The sequence below is a fragment of the Protopterus annectens genome, chromosome 4.part0, assembly GCF_019279795.1.
Source record: "Protopterus annectens isolate FY-2018-M chromosome 4.part0, PAN1.0, whole genome shotgun sequence".
NCBI lineage: Eukaryota > Metazoa > Chordata > Ceratodontiformes > Protopteridae > Protopterus > Protopterus annectens.
The window spans coordinates 1,206,355,385-1,206,377,226 of record NC_056733.1 but is presented as its reverse complement, the minus strand read 5'-3'; the positions used below and the strand labels follow the sequence as shown (position 1 = coordinate 1,206,377,226).

Genomic DNA, 21,842 nt, shown 5'->3' with positions numbered 1-21,842 from the left:
GGAGAAATAGAGTGAGGAAAAGAATTGTTAGAGCTTAGAGAGAATACTTAAGTGAGTAAAGTGAGGTCTATGTTAGTGGGGGGGGGAGGCTGCCACCTAGTGGACAAAAGCAGAAGTACACCCAAGTCCACAAGGATATTCTCTGGACCAAGTTGGACCGAAGGAAGAAGGGGAGCTAATATAAGTGAGGGAACGAGAAGAGGGGGAACAGCAGAGAAGCTGGAAACTAGGGGGGTAGGCTGCTGGCTTTCCTGACAGGGACTGTAATAAAACAGCTAGCAAGGTTTAAACAGTAAGGTAATTAAAGGTTTATCAGCCGATGCACATACTTCCTTAGATTCTTCTATGGTTCAATTTCAAAAGGGATGAGGCAGCAGAGTTGTTACAATTGCTTGGATGAGCTGTATTAATTTAGTTAGGTCTAGGTGTCCACCCAGGTGAATCGCAGGGGTAAATCAGGGCAAAAAAGTTCCTTAGATTCTTCTTTGGTTCAATTTCAAAAGGGATGAAGCAGCACAGTTGTTACAATTGCTTGGATGAGCTGTATTAATTTAGTTAGGTCTAAAGTACATATGTTCACTGTGATAATGGCAGTCAAACCTTATGAGAAATGCTAGTTCTGAGGCCCAGTCACAAAAGGAGAAGGTTCTACAGCATACGGCATTCATTCAGGACATCTCCTGAGAAAGGGAAAGATTACACTGGGCTACATGATAATTTCTTCCATCAGCTGAATTTATTTAAACAACAGAACTAGAACAACGCTCATAAGAAATCCTGAGTTACACAGCTCTATTAGTAAGGGACATCAGCAAAAAATAATCCAGCTGTCAAAACAATAGAACACACATGTGGCATGATTACTACAACCATGCAAACAAAGACAACCGATCAAACATTTTGTGTCATTTACATCCATGGCCACACACCAAAGTGCGCCTTTTGTTAATAGCTTATGAAACAGTGCATATGACTCAGCATCTATCCAGTCTGCATTTAGATAATGCAGAAAATTTCTAACCCATATACACTATATCAATACCTATCTATATATATTTTATATAATGTTGGTAATTTTAAACTGAAAGAGACAAAACGCACATGAGTGTTTGTGATCTTTATCTTGCATTCAACTCTATTGCATATTCCTGTGCAGTATTACAGATATCAGCTTTTTCTAAGTCATAAACTGGCTTACCTTCAAAAATGCTTTCTTTTCCAAAGAATTCATTAAAAATGGTGGGATGGCTACAAAAAATATACAGACTGTTAAAAATGCACAGTGGTAAAGATATACACAGTCACTAATAACCTATAGAAATAGCACATTTTAATAAAATGACATTACACTCTATAAAATGTAATAATTAGATTAAAGCACATGTTGGAATGTAACTATCCCTACTCAGCAGTGAAACAGCAGGTGACGGAAGCACAAAGCACTACAAATCTGTACAGTAGGGCTTCTTTTTAAACATTATTTGCTGTATCATTGCAGCAACTGGAAAAGAATATAAACAGCTGTTTTCCTGCTTTGACAATCTAATAATTAGTGGCACTGAAAATAAAGCTCTTTGTCCAGACATGAATACATACCTCTTTCTGCAGAAGAATAACCTGTATTATAACAGTTATGCAGCCACTATTTAAACACGCACATACAGTGTGTGTGTGTGTATCAGACACACAAATATACACAAACATATGTATATAGAATATCAATCGTCAAGGTGTAGAAATATTGATACATATTATATTGATACCCCAACATCAACATTATACTTCACTGAAAGAAAAACTCACTGAAACTACACCCGCAAAATGAAAACAGTCTCCTTTTGTGATCAATGAAAATAAATAAATACGTTTTAAATAAAAAAAAAAAAAAAGGACCACTAACCTGCAGACATACTCCATGTTTATAATCTGTAGAGTGGTACTGCTGTGACAGTGTTTTTTTGTAAAGGGATATGAAGGGCTGAGATTAGAAGCATTGCTCCCCTTCATCACCTTACTCATGTACAACAATCTTAACTATTCGCCTACCTCAAACTCCAACCCTATGTATTACCTTATTAAAAAAACCTTTCTTTAACAGTTCCACTAAATAAGTAAGACACATGCACACAAACTATTCACAGATGCACATAAATAAGCACAACACAAAAATCTGTCCACTTCTGTAGCTGTTATTCTAAATCTAACCTGCTCAGCATACACTTGCTAAAACATACCACACACACACACACACACACACACACACACACACACACACACACACACACACTCCCTTCCAATGTCAAAGCTTTTGGTATATCCAAAAGGTTTTCACATTAACATCTACTCTCACTTACTGCAACTGCACGTACATCTCCTCGTTAACAGCAACATTCAATGTTGTTCCTTTTATTCAGTCCTACACTCAACTACAAGTACATTCGAATACTTCTGACACCAGAAATAAACATGTACACTTGACAAACCACAAAGAAACCACACACACACACACACACACACACACACACAGTATATTTGTAATATATGTGCACGTGTGTGTGTGTGTGTGTGTGTGTGTGTGTGTGTGTGTCAATATATATATATATATATATATATATATATATATATATATATATATATATATATATATATATATATACACACATACACACACATACACACACACGTGTGTGTGTGTGTGTGTATATATATATATATATATATATATATATATATATATATATATATAGAGAGAGAGAGAGAGATAGAGAACACATGCAAACACAAGTATTGAGTGTATAACACACACACACACACACACACACATGGTTACTGGCAATAGTTTTGCTGAAGAAAAATAAATTGAGATTCCTTCATTGAAACTGCTGTTAATGAATCGACATGTAGCCTATACACACAAACACACCTCTCTCTGTGTGTGTGTGTGTGTGTGTGTGTGTGTGTGTGTGTGTGTGTGTGTGTGTATATATATATATATATATCTATGTATATTTATTCCTTCAGAAAATGCACAACAGTACAAAACCTGTTATTCTTTTACCTTTGTAAGAGCAGTATTTAAAAGTTGGTCTTTATTTTTGGCCTTTGTTGGTGGTGCAGTGGTTAGTGTTGTTGTCTCACAGCAAGAAGTTCTCTGGTTCGATTTTCAGCTGGGGTGCCCTGTCTGTGGAGTCTGCATGTCCTCCCCCTGGTCACATGGGTTTCCTTTGGGTGCTCTGGTTTCCTCCCACATTCCAAAGACATGCAGTAGGTGGACTGTACACTCCAAATTGGCTGTAGGTGAGAGAGTGTGTGTGTGTGTGTGTGGTATGGATGTACTACCGTGGCAGGGGTAGCCACCTGCCGGTGTAAACCTTGGCTTGAGATAATTGTCACCCTCACCCCATGTGCAAAATGGGAAAAGGGGTTGAGGAGGGATGGATATGTGTGTGTGTGTGTGTGTGTGTGTGTATATATATATATATGTATATATGTATATATATATATATATATATATATATAGGTGTACTTTAGTTAAATGAAAACATCCAAAGTCGACTGCAAAAACATCAACTGCATAAGGTCGAAAATATGAAGTCAATACGAGAGTACATATGCACCGAAAAACAGCCTCAGTGCATGCAAAAACTTAATTTAAAAGTAGCACATCAAAACATAATTTTTAATTATATTTCCTAACTCTGAGGTTGCATAAACATGCGGTAAGGGCAATTTTCTCGAACTGCCCATGGTCAGATAATCCTGTACCAAAAATCCATCAATTCAAACTTCTACATCATAAAGTTTGAAAAGCCAAACTACAAACATATACATGTACATGAATTATGTTGTGTTTTGTGTTACTGCAAAAACTGAATGTCCTGACATTTTGTTCCTTTTGTCATTTTCTTTACCCATAATTTATGTTTTTTTGGGGGGGGGGGCTTTGCCCCTCCACATGTCAATTAATATATCACTTATAGGTGTCACACTGACACTGGCGAAAGGGACACTACAGTTGTATTAATGAAAAGACAGTAGATTTGCATTATTTCCATTGTTTGTTAATGTAAATGTGCACACAGATACATATATTATTGTGTATACATGCCTATATGTTTTTGCAACTGTTTAAATTTTACAAGTAGAATACCCAGTTTTACAGCAAGGAAGCATTTAAAAACACTGAGTGCTATTTTTATTTATTATACAATTAGGCAATAAAAGGATCCGTTAAGAAGGTGTGGTAGCTGAAATCTGTGCTATAAGTGCTTCAGCGTTTACTTTCCTAATGTGACTTTAATCTCAAGCACTAGTCTCTGTATCAACACGTACCAGATAAACAGTACTGAAACTAGGCTAGAACCCATGCCGTTGACCAGCCAAAGGAGGCTAGTACTTTAAACATCACTGTTGGAAGTTATGATATTTACAGTAAGAATGGCATTTCCTTCATAGGAAACCAGCTAGCTCTTCTTAGATGTTAAAATGATGTTCCATCCAGTTTGCAAATATGACAAATCTGAAGATAATATTCACAATCACTTTAGTCAGAAAGAGTTTTTTCAATGAATTTGTAGGGAAGTAGTAAGCCGTAATAAACGAAAGTTGTAAGCAGACTCTCACCTGACATTACTATAGCCTCAGGAGTAAGAAGAGCAGGTATACTGAGTACTGAATATTTATTGTGCCCTTTACCAATGTAAAACTGAAAGGTTAACTGTGGCAGCACAGTGAAGCAGCAGTTAGTTCCACTACATCACTATGCCTAGCTCAGTTAGATGGTTGTTTGATAATGTGCCTTTTGTCTATAGTCTGATGTCCTTCTGGGGGTTTTTATCCAGGGTGGCCATTGTTTCCCCATATTCCAATTTCAAAGATGTATAAATAGATAAAACTAACAATCCTCTGAACTGCTGTACATCTTTGTGTGTGTCTGTCCGTCCAGTAATGGACTGCCACCTTGCTAAAATTTATTCTCATCCTTATGTCCATTGCTTTCTGGGACAGACTTTCACTTCCTTGTGGCCATAATTGGGACAAAACAGGTAATACAAAATGAATGAAGGCAAAAATGAATAAAAGGCCAGCTGTAGGTTGAGACAAATGCCAATGATTTTGAAGTAAACAGTATGCTCAGTTTCAAGGCCAGTACAGCATTAAATGTGATAATTATAAGAAAATGTGTTTAGGGAGAAAAATATTTTTAATATATTTTAGGTATAATCTACCTGCACAAGTATATTCTGATGAAACTTACACAAAGAAATGAAAAAATTTAAATTTGGACACTCATCCAAAGTAGAAAGGACGTGTTGTGGGATTAGGCAGTGATACATGGCCAATAAATGTTTTTAGCATAATTACCTAATGAGCAGGAAATGCCATTACTGCAAACATTTTGCAACTTGCTGATGCAAAAGGACACCTCCTCAAGAGTTTTTTTTTTAAACTGGTATCAGCCACCCTGTCCATTTCATGTAAAATGCCTCCAGAATTTCTAAGGTGAACACTTTGTCAACTTTTAAGGTATGATGCTTTATAAAACATTACTGCTCTTCTGCTACAGTTTCATACTTTAATGAAGAAACGTAGTTATGAACATCTACGTCGTTTGAAATTTTGTAAGCAGTCTGGAAACAGAGTGATTTTAGCTCTATGGTCCTCCAGGTGTACTCTCAAATTTTAATATCTCCAGTAAATGTTTGGAAGTACTTCTACTGGACTGCCAGACATATGCTGATGGAAGTGACATCTGATGTGTTTATGTCAGGGTCATTAAGAAAGTCTGACCAGTTGGCCTAAGATCAAGACATGCTGTATATTACTTGATCATAATGAAGGATTAAGTTGTGGAAGGAATTCTAACCATTGTGGTACTCCCAAGATGATGTAACTGGGCAATGATCATTAAGGACAAGTGGAATGACCTACAGATAAAGAATTCTAGATGGCTGACTGTCAGTAATCATATCAAAGAGGACATGACTGTTACTATGTTACTAGGTAACACTGGAAAAGTCTTTATCCGGCTGAGATTATCATCATCAGGGTCACCTTTGACCATGCCTTCAAACGGTATTATAAATCTATACATTAATGGCAGTTACCAAAATAATGATAATCTTTCTGCCCTATGGTTTAACAGCCCTGGTAAGATAATTAAGCAGAGACAGTTACCAGTGATGGTAGGCTTGTATAATGTGGTGTTTCAAGTATTCTACTACCTCATCAATGAGACAGTTAGAGCTTCAGAGGGTCAATGGAGTGGAAGACAGCAATCAGTAAGCAGCAAAAATGTCTTCAGCCTCCGAACATAGCACATCAACTTGTCATTTAGCCTAGTGCAGCAAAGAACACTATGGAATACTTGTATGGCAATGTGCCCACTTTGTAGTTCTTGTTTTAACTATACTTTAGAAACACACAATAGTAACATTATATACTGGAAAGCAGTCATGAAGTTCCTCTGTTTTATTATTTCACTATCTTATGCTAAGGTGGGCTATTGTGATTAAACCAACATGCATGGTTGTGGTGGGAAAGAGTGGTCCTGGGATAGGGTGGACAAGAGTCTCCACCAGCTGTAAATAGCCACCATTTAGATTTTATCCAGCAGAAAGTAGATTTTCTAGCCAAAAATTCTAGAGCAAATGGAAGTAGAGACTAAAAGATATATATTCTTAAGTGATCTGACTGCGTATGCATCATTTATTCCAGAGCTTCCCTGTGCCTGGCTTGGATACCTGTGACTACAAGACTTGGATTGCTTCAAAAACCATCTGGACTTACAAAGAGGATACAAGTGTTTTTTTTTTGCTCTTGCTCCAACTGTCTAAGTGCTATTTAACAATTCTGTCCTGCATTTATTGATCTGGTTGAATGTGGTTGAATTTATCACCAGCACAATTTTTCAGCCTGCATTTGTTAAAGCAACGCCAACTGTTTGTTACCGTACTGCTCTTAGGTTGTTTTAACAGTACTCTGATATTTCCTAACCTCGTCTGATACTGCAAACTCTGTTCTGAGTTTGCCAACAAACCTGCAAAGATCTCCCTACCAGTCATTATGAGGGAACAGGCCTTTACTGTGCTCACTAAAGCCAAAAACACTGCCTCCATGGGCCTCGACAACATTCCAGGATGCTTCTTAAACAGCTTAAAACAGAATCTGTCATGGCCACTAGAAACCCTCTTTATCCACATCTTCCAAACAGGCTTTGTCCCAGAGGAATGGAGGACTGCAACAGTCGTCTCCTCTGTACAAGGGGGCCATCAACTGACCCACGGAATGACAGACCCGTAAGCTTGACCAGTCTTTTCTGCAAGACCATGGAGAAAATTATCATGGACCTGATCAATAACAACATAGGTACTCTCCAAAAACTGGGCTAGACCCAATTTGGCTTTGTCAAAGGGAGGCCTTGCCTGCTCAATCTGGTGGACTTCTTCGAGAAAGTCACCAGGGCCATGGACGAGGACAGAATAGGTTCATAGGTAGGTACTAGGCTATCAGCCCTAGGGCCTACATAAGCCTAGCCAAAAAGGTACCCTGGCCTTTCACCACCCAAGAAAATTATTTTCTTGTGCCCCTGTCGAGCAGAGCCACAGAGGTGATTCCCCGGGGTGACTTTCCTATTTCCCATCCAATCATCAAGATTTTTCTTGAAGACTGCTAATGAGGAGCTTTGTTTGATATAGATAGGTAGTTTGTTCCAGAGTATGGGAAGTCTCTGGGACAGGAATCTATCCCTCCAGCATGTTCTGCTTATTGTGGTGACAAGGTTTAGGTCCCTAGAGCATGTAGCTCAGAGGGATTGGGATTTCTTTAAGTGGAGCATGTCCAGCTGCTCTGGGTTTGACATAGCTTTGTAGGATAGGCAGAGATCGCCTCTGAGTAGGCGATATGTGATGGAGTATAGCTGGAGTTTTTTGAGACCGTCTGCGTTGGGCATCTGTTTGAGGTCGTAATCCTCTTTGTGAGGTATTTCTGCGGCCTTTCAGTTGTTGTAGATGTCTTGTGAGGTATACACCAAAAGGGGCGTTGTACTCTATATAATGGGTCTGATGAGTGACGAATAGAGGGGAACAATGACCTATTTTTCCTGGATGAAAAACCTTTTGTGATGAGGTGTGCCACGTAGAAGGATTTCCTGACTATTGTGGAGATGTGATTATCAAAGGAGAGACTACTGTTCACCTGTGTCCCAAGGTCTCTTATCACACTTTCGGTGTTAAGTAGACTACCACCTATGTGGTAGCTCATGGGTACAGAGTTTTTACCAAAGGGGATGACAATGCACTTTTTGGCATTGAGCTTGAGGCCATGGCTTTGACACAGGCATCTGTCTCAGTGAGGCCCTTTTGTAGGATGTCCACATCGTTAGGAGTTTCAATTACGGCTCCTAGTTTGCAGTCATCTGCGAACATCATTAGCCAAAGACCTTCTGTGTTAGCCTGTACTTTAAAAAGTAGATACCAAACAGGAGAGGACCCAGGACTGAACCCTGTGGTACTCCACTTGTCACTGGACTGAAGTCGGATTTGGAGTCTGCTACTTTCACAGTGTGGGTTCTGTCAGTGAGCCATTTGGCAACCCATCTTGTGACATACAGATTTATACCTAGTTTCGTGAGTTTATCTATAATTCCAGAGTGGGGGATGATGTCAAAAGCCTTGGCGAGATCTAGATAGGCTGTGTGAACCACCTTACCCTCGTCTATGGCTTTGGTGACTGCTTCAAAGAAGTCAATCATGTTTAGGAGACATGATCTGCCTTTTACAAACCCGAACTGGGTGGGGTCCAGAGTTTGGAGATTACCAATGTCTTTGTTTATAAATTCCATGATGACACATTCAATGGCCTTGCAGACCAGTCTCGTTAGGCTAATGGGGCAGTAGTTCCCGGGGTCCGTGATGCCCCCCCCCCCCTTTGTGGAGTGGGAAAACCATCTCTGTGCGCCATTCAGTGGGCACAAAGCCTGAGGTGAGGCTATGATTAAACATGGTGCTTAGGTGAGGTGCCAGTTCATTCTGTAGTTCATGTAGAATACAGCTTGAGATGTTGTCAGGTCTCATGGATGCTGTGTTCTTGGCTTTGGAGAGTGTGGTTTTTACCTGTGCAGCCGTGATTACAGGAACTTTGCATTCTTCTGGTATAGAGATGGGCCCTTTAGGGGGTGGGGGGGGGGTTAAAATTAGCACTGAACCTATCTGCCAGGATGTTGACAATATCAGTTGTCTCTGTTTTGTTTTGGAGGATTTTATGAGGGATCTCAGCTTCTTACTGAGGCTGATCAGGGAGTTCTTCCAGTCATGGGATTTTACTCTTTTTTTGCAACAGTTTCTTTCTTCTGTCGTAGAGTTTGTTTATGGCAGGGGACCAGCAGATTGGCTTCCTTTTTTTGGAGGATAGCACGATCCATGCATTTGTGTAAGTGCTTATAAAGTGCATTTGTGTAGGATTCAGCAGTCGTACCTCTATTGTCCGTCTACATGGGTGTCGTGAAGTTTGCCACTTCTGTCTTAAGAAGCGTGAAGTTGGCTTTGGAGAAATTTGTTATGATGGTTTCCCTAATGGGGGGTGGGGGTGGGATGAGGATGTCTAGGCTGATTAGCTTCTGGTCGGATCTGACCAACAAGGAATTGTCCTCTGGTGTGGAACACCGGACGCCCATGTTGGTAATGACCAGGCCTAGGATATTGCTGCCCCTGGTGGGGGTGTGAATAAGTTGATCCAAGGAGTTGGAATTCATGAATTCCAGAAAACATTGAGCAAAAGAGTTGGTACATGAGTAGTTTTCCCAGTTAATGGTGGGGCAGTTGAAATCACCCATTATAAGGGTGTTGGGTTGTACCCTAATATTTCCCAGTGTATCCAGAAATGAGGAGTAGGAATCCTGGGGCATGGTGGGGGATCTGTAGCAAGTTACAATTTGGATTGTGGTCTTGCCCAGAGTTAGTTGCACTTGGATAATCCTGGATGCATTATGCTGAGCAACTAGCCTGGAGGTGTGGATATCCTTAATGAATATGGACACGCCTCCACCTTTAGTGTTTCAGTTCAGGTTAGGTGGCCGAAATATGTGGTATGAATTATAGCCTGGTAATACAGGAGCTGGAGCCTTGAACCAGATCTACTTGTACCAGAATGGTACACATCATTTACCTAGACCTGACCAAAGCTTTTGACCCAATCCCCCCTTGGGGATCATGCATGAACTTACTGAGTTAGACATAAACCCCTACATCATTAGCTGGAGAGCTCACTGGCAGGATACATGTTGTCCAGATAGGTAAATCCACTTCTGATAAGAAACCTGTTACTAGCAGTGTCCCACTGGGCTTAGTGTTGGGCCTCCTCCTGTTTGGTACACACTTCTCTGAAGTGAAGGTCAATGCTGGAGACCTCTGGCTCACCAAGTTTGCTGAAGACTGTAAGCTGAGATCAATCACAGAATTCACAAATGATGTTGACAACCAATAAACAGGCTTAAAAAAGACCATGGTTTTGGCACCAGCTGTTTGTCAAAGACTAAATGCTAAAAAATGCAAAATCATTCCCTTTGGTAAATCAGGTATCTCCACAAATTATAATATCGGTAGTGCACCTCTAAATGTAGACGCAGTGGTGAGATACCTAGGACCACAGATAGTAACCTAAACTTTGACCATCAGTTTGCTACAGTAGTCAGGAAATCTTTCTATGGGCTCAACTTACAAATAAAAGCATGGCATCAAGGTCAAAGGAAGTCATAGTGTCATTATACTCAGCCCTCATCAGGCCCATAATGGAGTACAATGTTCCCTTCTGCATGTACCTAACCCGGCACTTGCACCAACTGGAGCAGCCCCAGAGATTTCTCACTGAAAAAATATAAAGCGTAAGACATGTCTTATACACACTGACTAAAGGTCCTATCCTTTTACGTGATCTCATATCATTTATTGAAAGGGGACTTTCTCTGATCCAGCCCTGATGAAAATGTTACATATTCAGAAGAAAAATTATACAGGGTAATGCACTCCATGGACCTGAACCTTATTTGTGACTCTAACAGAACTTGCTGGAGAGACAGATACATAAACCAAAGGCTACCTTGTAAAGCAAAGCGCATCCCTCACTCTCTTCAAAAAGAATTTGGATAAATCGATGGTTATGCGTAAATTCACTCCTGGCATACTGCCCATGCCGTTTATGTACAGAGGCAGTCTGAAAAATGACTCAGGGCTCCAACACCCAAAGACCCACTACCCTGATACTACCCCATCTCATATCTGGGGAATTAAGATAGTATACTGTCATACGCTAGGTAGTATTGGCGAGGCTTGTAAAGGTCCTTGTGCCACTAACCTAGTAATCACCTAGGTCTGGCAGCTGTTAGCATGGAGTATTTACTGAAAACATACCAGTAATGTGTTGCTGTGGGTTCTTTGGAAAGGTCATGAAAAACATTACATGAAGCAGTTGCAGTGCAATAAACTATGGTATGTATGGAGTTATTGTTGATACAAGGTGTGTTAGGGGTTGAGTTTTAGTTGAGACAAGGTAATATAGAACTGGTAAGTATTACAGTGCAGTATGATGTGATTAGGTGAGAAAAGCTGCTAGTCAAACAATCATCTGGAAGAATGACTATTAGCTAATTCATAAAGTCCATAATGAACAGTTCTACACATGGGGAAGGCAGCCCGATATGAACACTAAGACAGGTACAAGATGAGGGAGTGGACCTATACAAGTAAGATGTGTTGGGACGGCTGGGTGGAATGAGGGCTCATCCCCAGATCTAACAGAAAAATACAAATAGATTGAATAGCTCACAATGCTTAAAAGAGCTATACAACTAGTGAACATAATGACCTATCCTGTTTCACCCTCTCTCCCTCCTTCAAGGCATAGGATGTTGGTCAGGGATGGGCATGCAATGAGGATGGGCAATGTTTTAACTCATCTCCATGGCAGTTCAGCCACGTCCCCACCCTAAACTCTTTTAAACCATGCCTCCACTTGCAATGTCCCCAGCCACCATCAGAGATAATTGTTGTAGACCCCCATGGAACTGCCTACCCTTCCAGGGACGGAAACACCCATTCCTCCCCAGCTACTCTATTAGTTGCTCAAGCTAATCAAACAGTTGTCAACTGGGCTGTAGTCATGGCTTTGTCTCTCTATGCCACCAGAGTATCTACTTCTAATTATTTCTGCTTGCTCTAGCCACAAATTCAAAATGCAATATTTATTTGCTTCTCTCACAGAACGAACAGCTAACCTGACTGAAAAAAAATGTAGAAAACAGGACAGAGGTGGTCATAAAAACACGTTCTCCCCCATCAGCTAGAGAGACTTGTATTCAAGTCCCAATCCCACGAAAGGACAAGTGTACAAGCTATGACAAAACAACAATTCTCAGCAGGAATAGGAACACTCAATATTCACAGTAATTATCAGGGATGAACTTGTAAATGATAAATCTTTCCAAAAATAAATGTGACAATTATTTAAATTGTTAAAATTACATTACAGTAGGCAAAGCTAGTTTCTCCTTTAATGGCTGCTTCATTTCTCCTTCAGCAAATAAATGCCTATCACTGGAGGTAACTGCAAGAAGGTAGAGAGTCTCAAAATAATGAGGACAGAAGAAAAGGATTCCACACCGACTTACTTTTGGAATACAGAACTATATCCTGCCATCTGTAGCTGCTTACTTAATAACTAGAAAAGTCTGAGTAAAATCCCTACCCATTTTCAGATGCAAACTGACCTCTGTGGCACTTTCAAAGGCAGACTCTGGGCTGATCCAAAGATCTAAGACAAGACAACTCTACCAAAAGTGATCTTTCTCAGAATGGACAGACAATACCCAGAATTCACGGGTCCCTTATGATGCTTTGACAAGTTGGAACAAACTAGAAGAAGTGCCCCACAAGCAGCACCAGACCACATTGTACTTCAGAGCCTTTACTGATCTGTGATCTTTTTCTTCTGGGACAGGCCTGACCTAGAAGATGGTGAGGTAGCTGCAGACTGGAAATAATGGTCCATCACAATGGACTAAGATTCCTACTTCCTCAGAAGTTTGTCATCCAAATCCAGGGATGCTTGGATATTCTCACTACTCTGACAGATTAGATATCCATAACACAGTTTCTAACAGCCCTGAATGAAGAGAAGACAGACTCAACCATACCATATTGTGCAGGCACATTACCAAGACTGCATCCATGGATAAAATACCCACACATTCAAAGCTGTGGGGGGCTTGTGGAAGTCAGGATTAGAGGTCACAAAAAAGCAAGCAACTGTTGGAATATTCACAAACTTCAAAAAAAAAAAAAAACACAGATGAATTCCGTGCAGTGAAGCCAAAAGGACAACGGGTAACAACCGAGAGAATCCAGTTGTGTTCAACCAAACTTTTTATTCAAATGTAGATAATATAAAATTAGGACATTATAAAATGCCCTATTGGCTTCACCACATGGAATTCATCTGTGTTTTCAGTATTAGAGGTCATCAACAAGATCTGGATAAGATCCTCTTTGTGCCCATCCTCAAGGAGTTTTTCAAGTTTTTCCAATGCCTGTTCCCAAATGGGGTAATGGAACCTAAAGAGGTGGGATAATAGAAGAGAACAGCCTGTTTTTTTCTCGGGTCAATATGTCCTACATGACCAGAATATGAATGGTGACTTGTATACTCTAAGAGCTGGACAGGAGGGGTCAGAGAGTAGGAGCTTGTGTCAACTCCAGATCACCCACTCTTGTAGGAGGGAGTGGTGGTTTCAATTGATCAATTAACACTATACAAAGTAGGGGTTTGCATCGTATCAAAAACGTCAGGACCACAGAATTGAGCTTGTTGGTGCAAAGCTATTGACTGTAGCAGGTGCATATAAGGGGAAGATGTAGGTGCTCAAATCGACCTTCAGGAGTGGAGTTAAGACTTTAGCAGAAATACCCTCAATACCAGAAAGGGAGTGAGGGCAGTAAACACCTCTACTTCTCCAGAAATTATTTTACCTTTGTTTCATGCTAGAAGTCAACTGTCCACACAACCTTAAAAAATACCACAGAATATCTGGAATGTTTTGCTGTTTTGAGTGTAATGAAGCCCTTTATCTGCCCTTTAACCAGCTTTTAAACTTTTACACATGGATAAATTCTAGAGATAAATGGCACATTACAAGTAATTTTATTTAATAAGTAAAAAAATAAGTAAAAATAAGTAAAAAAAACTGCAAAGGTAAGGCTCCAGTTCAGTAATATATCCAGAATATCCAAGTTTCTTCAAACTCTAAAGAATTGAACCAGAGATCTAGATTCCACTATAACACTGCTTTAATGGTACACAAGTGCTTTTGCAAAATTGCTTCTTCAGGTGTGTAACATTCATTAAAAAGACACACCTTATACAGTCTTAATATCAGTCACATGACTCTAATACACAACATTTAAAAACATATACACATTCTGCAAACATTAATACAAGAAGACATTTAAACTTGTATGTATTGTAATGTATTCTTGTATTAATGTTTGCAGAATGTGTATATGTTTTTAAATGTTGTGTATTAGAGTCATGTGACTGATATTAAGACTATATAAGGTGTGTCTTTTTAATGAATGTTGCACACCTGAAGAAGCAATTTTCCGAAAGCGCTTGTGTACCATTAAAGCAGTGTTATAGTGGAATCTAGATCTCTGGTTTAATGCTTTGGAGTTTGAAGAAACTTGGATATTCTGGATATATTACTGAACTGGAGCCTTACCTTTGCAGTTTTTTTACTTATTTTTAGTTATGGACTTTTTGTGTATTTCTGCAAAGGAGCCTGGTTTATATTGGGTTGTTTTCTTCATCAAGTAATTTTATTTGTTTTATTTGTATATTGAAAATGCACTTTGTCGATCTTAAGTTTTGCTGATCACAGATGATAGATAAAACAGCCGAATGATGTGCTGGTATAAGATTGCTTTTGCAACATGGAAAGGTTCCCTGCTGTTGTGTCACCTCAGAGTTGGTATATATAATATGCAGAGTGTGTGTGTGTGTGTGTGTGTGTGTGTGTGTGTGTGTGTGTGTGTGTGTGTGTGTGTGTGTGTGTGTGTGTGTGTGTGTGTTGGGGGGAGGTGCTTGCCTCCCTGGAAAAATGTGAGTTTTTGATTTGCACATTGAGATTACATCCTGAATTATGAGCACTTTCCTTCTGAGAGCAATAAGGTTTTGTCAATATTATGTAAGCTAATCCAACATTCATTAGATCAACTTACACTAATGCACACACACATATATATATATATATATATATATATATATGTGTGTGTGTGTGTGTGTGTGTAAATGCATGGAAACACTCCATATATTCATTCACAATATTTAACATCCGCAATGCCGGCAGAAGCAAATGGATAATATAATCACAAAATGTCGTCATTACTTAGTGGGAAGACTCCTGTACATCGGGGAACTAGGAAGTTGCACTTTCCCGACTGTTGTGTGATCTCACAGTTGGTAAATATAGAATATTTTTTAAGACAGTTTGAAATTTAGTCGTTTGGGATAGATATTTCTGATGTTTGACTTTGTGTTATACAATTCGAAGTGCATGGGTGTATGTGTGCGTGTGTAAGCAAGTATAAATATGGTTCCATACCATTTGACTGGAAAAACAAAATGTAGAAACACAAAATTTCTAAACCACAAAATTTTAAAAACTGAATTTGCCCTTTCTCCACTGCTGTGGGATTCCAGAGTTGGCATATGTAATTAGCGGGGGTTGCAGGTGCTGGGGAAATTGCTCCCTGCAATACAGAAGATTTAGATTTCGACATTTTTTATTTCATCTTTTTTTTTTAATATAAAGAATTATACACACAGATGTACACACATTCCTATATATACACTGACACTTATGTGCATATGTAATAATGACAAACATATGGTATGGCAGTTAGTGCAGAGGATTAAGTTTGAATAGTTAAGGAAGTGCTTCCTGTACTCCAAGGACTGATTCCCTTTGCCTCCACTTCTTTTCTGTGCGACTTTGAGCAAGTCCTACAACCACACTGTGCTACTGTTCCAACTTTGAAAAAGGTCTATTTGGATGAGTGCTCTACTCCAGTTATCAAATGCAAACGATAAAAACCACTCAAGACATTCAATTCCTTTATCCCCCAAACACAACAGGCTTAAAGGAGAGTACAAACAGCAATGATGTTACCTATAAGATAACTTTGTCAAGGAAAATGAGAATACAGCAGCACAAAACATTTAACTCATGCATGGAATCATTCCCTCATCCTGATGAGAACAAGTGTCAGTATCCTACACACTGCTAAGAGATGATCGGTGTCTGGCATACAAGGCATCCTCTGATCCATTACTGATGGATTTACTGCAAATCAGCAGGTCAAATGACATCAGAAATACTTGGTCGAGGGATCCAAATCACTTCATCAACAGAATGAGGACAGGTACATTTCACAGAGGATACTGCTGTAGAAAAGACTCCTCATACACTTAAAACAAAGTTCATCCCTGTCCATTTTCAACAGCAACTTAGATCTATGTATGGATGGGAAACAGAACATTTATTCCATGACTGCCCTCTGTACTACTAATGGACAGATGCTTTATCCCATGCATGGTCCCCTCAGATTATCTACGGTGTGATCTTAGTTATTCTCATTAGGCATAATATATACAAGTACTGACCACAGGATGGGTAAGACCAATCTATAACCAAATGGGATATGGTAGTTTAAGCACATCAAAGGAAATTGGCTAGGCTTAAAATGGCCAGCAAGTGAGCTAGCCTGATACTTACCTATGAACCTATAAGTGTTTTCACAATCATATAGCAGCAATGGATTTCACAGTAGCTTTCTGACAGCATAATCTAAGCCGTTATACATGGTATACACATTTAATAATTTGTTACACATTCACACAGTCTGTCTATATGATTCCTAAAGATTATATAAATAACAAGTGTCAACCACAAATACGTATGTGACATAACAAACTCAACAGTTTCATAATTACGATAAATTATATATTCAGAGGATTCTTGACATGGAATAATTTTGTCTTATAGGTGTTGATCTTTAAAAAATGAACACATACCCTGTTCTGTGTGCCTTTAGATATTCTAAAACCTTGCTAGAATTACTGCCTGATGAATATAAAGTAATGTTGCTTGAATAAACAAGCATGTTCGAGAGAAAGTCGTGAATATTGAACAACCCAAACTAAAATCACAAAAAAAACACGGGTGAAAGCAAAACTAGTAGCACGCCAATAAAATCCGAAAAAGTATTTAATATGGTAAAGCGCTTTTCGTTTGCTCTGTCAGCAAACTTCTTCAGACATTTGATACTCAATATAGGTATAAATACCCTCCACTCAAAGTCAATTGACTAATTAGTTAATTAATTAATTAACATTCACAGCTAAAAAAATTTTTGGTTGAAAAACCATCCACTGAAAAAACACTCATATATGCTGAAAAATCAATCTATAAAAAACATATTAAAATAAGTATACTACAAAATGTGCAATCCAGTTATTAACTTAATAAATATATGTACTAACTATAATAAATTTTAATACAAATGAATCCAAAAACTAACTAAACAAGTGCTAGCATTCACTTTACTGCTCCTTGTGTTAACTATTAAAATTATTCTCAATCTATTTTAAAATGCAGTTCCAAGTTAAAACCAAGTTAAATAAGTGACTAAATTTATTATTTTACCACATTGCAACTAACCAGTAAATAATAAAGTCATCTCATAAGGCTTTTGAGTTTTAACACACTACTCAGGCTACAACTTTCATTGATACCTGGTGGATTATAAGCATTGAGTCTAATCTGCCAGAATAATTCCAATTCTTCCAGTCGTAATGGTACTGGACCACCTCTTTCGTCAAATACTGGCTGGTCAATAACTAGAAATCTAAAATGATGACCCGGAAATTCTGCTATATGTTTAGCCAAGGCATTATCTTGTTTGTTTTTATTGATGGCATAAAGATGCTCGTACATACGATCGCGGAGTCTTCTCTCCATCTTGCCGATGTAAAATGCCAAGCATCCCTGGCATTGAGCTAAGTAGACTACCATCTTGGTGTTACAATTAGCCCTACACTTTAATTTATATTGAAAATTATGTATTTGAAATCTGTTAGATTCTGTTACTAATTTACAGTAGTTACAATTCTGGCATTTGTTCGAGAGAAAGCTTATATCTTCAAACATGTTCATGATGACCAAGGAGTGAAATCATGAATCTTGAGGTTCACCTACATTAACTACGAACGCCACCTGAAAAAGTGGTGTCAATTTTAATATAATTTTGTCTGTATGATATAGCTCAGCACCACTGCAGTACCCCATGGCCAAGGCCTAATTTTGAAAGTGTGTATAATGTTACTAGTACCATCCATATCAAATATCTTTGGCATATTTCTATATAAGCTATAATCTAAGATTTGTCAAAGGTTCAATATATCCACAATAAAAACACTAATAATCCAGCTCACATTTACACCAAAACTTGCAAAAATCATGCTGGAAAATCCAAAACTTTTAGTTATGTACTCACCATAACTTCAGATGTTTGGGATCCATCTCGCCTACATTCTGAATGATGGGTTCGGAGCCGATCCCTCGGCTCCGACTCGGCACGCTTATGCCAAAGAGCGAAGTCTCTTACTGGCTGAGCTTACCATATCCCAGGATGCACCACTACCAGTCCCCCAGATCTAGTTTGTCCGCATACATGCACACATGCATACCCTGCTTATATAACATCGTCAGATGAAAAAAGATAAAACAGTAGAACTCAAAACCGTTCAATCTCTTCTGATCTCCAAGGCAGGGGAAGGAGGGTGGGTATTAGGAATGTAGCGAGATGGATCCCAAACATCTGAAGTTATGGTGAGTACATAACTAAAAGATGTTATGTGATCCTATCTCGCCTACATTCTGAATGATGGGACAGCGCCCTAGCACCTGAATCCTGGGTGGCTCACTGGAAAACACTCCTGAGTACCGTGGAACCAAATGAAGCTCGTCCTCTAGATGCCACATCCAATTTGTAGTGGGAAATGAAAGTGTGCGGATTGGACCAAGTAGCCGCAGCACAGATTTCGATATAGCGAGCTTGGAATGAAAAGCTATAGAAGTAGCCATAGCTCTGGTAGAATGAGCCTTGATAGATGTTGTAAGTTGCTTATTCAAGAAGAATAAGCCTGAGTTATGCAATCTCTGATCCATTTTGAGATAGTAGCTTTTGTGATGGTTTGGCCCAGTTTATTATCTGAGAAGGACACAAACAACTGGTCTGACTTACGAAGTTGCTGAGTCCTGTCTAAATAGAAGCGTAATTGCCTGTGAACATTCAATTTATGAAGAGTGTATTCTGCTTCATTGGAGAATTTTGGGAAGAAAACCGGTAGCTCTAGAGATTGTTGGAGGCAGAAACTAGAACAGACCTTTGGGACAAAGGATGGATTAGGCCTAAGTGATACTCTATCCTTGTGGAAAATCAAGCACGGTGGCTTAATAGACAGGGCTTGAAGCTCTGAAACTCTTCTTGCCAAGTAATTGCAACTAAGAAGGCAGTTTTCCAAGACAGATATTTTAACTCGCATGTAGCAGCCGGTTCAAAAGGGGGAGATGTTAATGCGCGAAGCACCAAATCAAGATCCCACGGAGGTGCAGGATGAAAAATTGGTGGTCTTAATAGGCTCGCACCTTTAATGAAAGTTTTGCATAGTCTGCTGCTCATCAAAGGAGGATCCATGGATTCGTGGAATTTAGAGATAGCCGCTAGTTGGACTTTAATAGTTGAGACAGAAGATCCCTGATTAAACAGGGATGTTAAAAATTTCAAGACCTCTGGGACAGGAGCAGTGATAGGGTCTAAGCACTTGAGTTGAGCCCAGATAGCAAACCTCTTCCACTTACTAAGGTACAATTTGTTAGTGGTGGGTTTGTGGGCCGAAGATAAAATGTGAACAACTTCCGGTCTAGTGTGTGCCTTCTAACTAAAGTCGGAAGTGGAGGAGCCAAGCTGTCAATTTCAAAGATTGAAGGGACTGATGTCAAGTCCCGACTGATGGATTAGCAAGTCCGAATCAGGTCTAAAGTCCACGGATCGTCCACTGCATGCTTCTTCAGGTAGGGAAACCATACCTGACGAGGCCAGTACGGGCAATCAGTATCATTGAAGACCCCAGTTGAGAGGCTTTTGAATAACTCTGGGAAGAAGCGGAATTGGAGGAAAGGCATAAAGTAGCCCTGTTGGCCAAGGTTGTGCTAGAGCATCCATGGCTGGTACTCCCTGATGTGGGATCAAGGAGAAGAACCTTTGGCACTTGGTGTTTAATGGAGTTGCAAATAGGTCGCAGCACGGCGTCCCCCATCTCCTGAAAACCTGAGCTGCTACTGTGAGGTTTAGAGACCACTCATGAGGAGAGAGAATTGTCCTGCTCAATTTGTCTGCCAATATATTTGACTTTCCCGGGATGTGGGTCGCTACCAAGAAGCGGTTGGTAGCTACAGCCCATTCCCACACTCTCATGGCCTCTCTGCAAAGGGGGTATGATCTGGTCCCTCCTTGTTTGTTCAGATACCAAACCACCGACATGTTGTCTGTGTGGATGGCGATGATGCCCTGAGGAAGAAACTTGTGTAAGGCTTGTAGGGATAGAAGTACAGCCCTCATCTCCAACACATTGATGTGGAGAAGAGCTTAGCCTGGAAGCCAGGAGCCCTGAACTAGCCTGCCCAGACAATGCCCCCCCCCACCCTATCTTGGAGGCATCTGTCGTCCGGGTAAACACTGGAGGGGAAGAACAAAGGGTTTCCTTGATCCAAATTGGATGTCTGAAGCCACCAGCGAAGGTCCCTTTTGCATATATCCGTAATCATGATGTGATGATTGAGGGAAGATCCTGAAAGGACCATTGCGTTGACAATAGCCACTGAAGAATCCTCATGTGCAATCTTGCCAGAGGGACTAAAAGAACCGTGGCAGACATTGAGCCTAGAACTTGTAGAACCATCCTGGCTGGGGCTTTGGATCTCGAGATCAGAGCTTGAACTTGGCCCTGTAAAGTTTGGATCCTTTCGGCAGGAAGAAAGACGCCAGATCAATCTTGAGTCTATCTCTGCTCCTATGAACTTTATGCATTGAGAGGGCAGCAAGACAGACTTTGACCAATTGAATGTAATCCCCAGGGTAACACCCAGGGAGATGGTGGCTTTGAGGTTGTCCATTAGTAGATGCCTGGTGGTGGCAGTCAGGAGCCAGTCGTCCAGATAGGGAAACACTTGGAATCCAAGACTTCTCAGGTGAGCCGTCACTACTGCCAAACACTTGGTGAACACCCTGGGGGCTGTGGTGAGACCAAAGGGCAGAGCGCAAAATTGGTAATGACTGACTCCCAGGCTGAAGCGCAGATACCTTCTGGACGCCTGATGTATCGGTATGTGATAATAGGCGCCCTTGAGGTCTATGGAGCACATCCAAACATCCTTCTCCAACAATGGGAGAATGGATTGTAACGTGACCATTCGGAATTTGGATTTCGTGACGGATTGGTTCAGTCTGCTGAGATCCAATATTGGTCTCAGGTCCCCTGTCTTTTTTGGCACTAAAAGAACCTGGAGTAATTTCCTGATCCGATCTGGTCTGTGGGGACCGGTTGGATGACTCCTTTTTCTAGCAGCTTTAAAGCTTCTGCGGCTGCCATTTCCCTTTGACTGGGTGGTGGGTCCGGGATTCTTTTGGACGGTGGGGGCGAGAATGTGAATGGGATGGTGTAACCTCCGGCAA

At 40.1% G+C, this 21,842-nt stretch overlaps 1 protein-coding gene across 1 annotated transcript in view; it reads right to left on the bottom strand.

Annotated features, from left to right (window-relative positions):
- Positions 1 to 21,842, bottom strand: part of SFXN1 (sideroflexin 1) — an 800,283-nt gene that overhangs the window by 200,588 nt on the left and 577,853 nt on the right. The window contains exon 8 of the mRNA XM_044069135.1: positions 1,199 to 1,248. Coding sequence (XP_043925070.1) covers positions 1,199 to 1,248 — 50 coding nt within the window. The remainder of the gene's footprint in view (positions 1 to 1,198; positions 1,249 to 21,842) is intronic.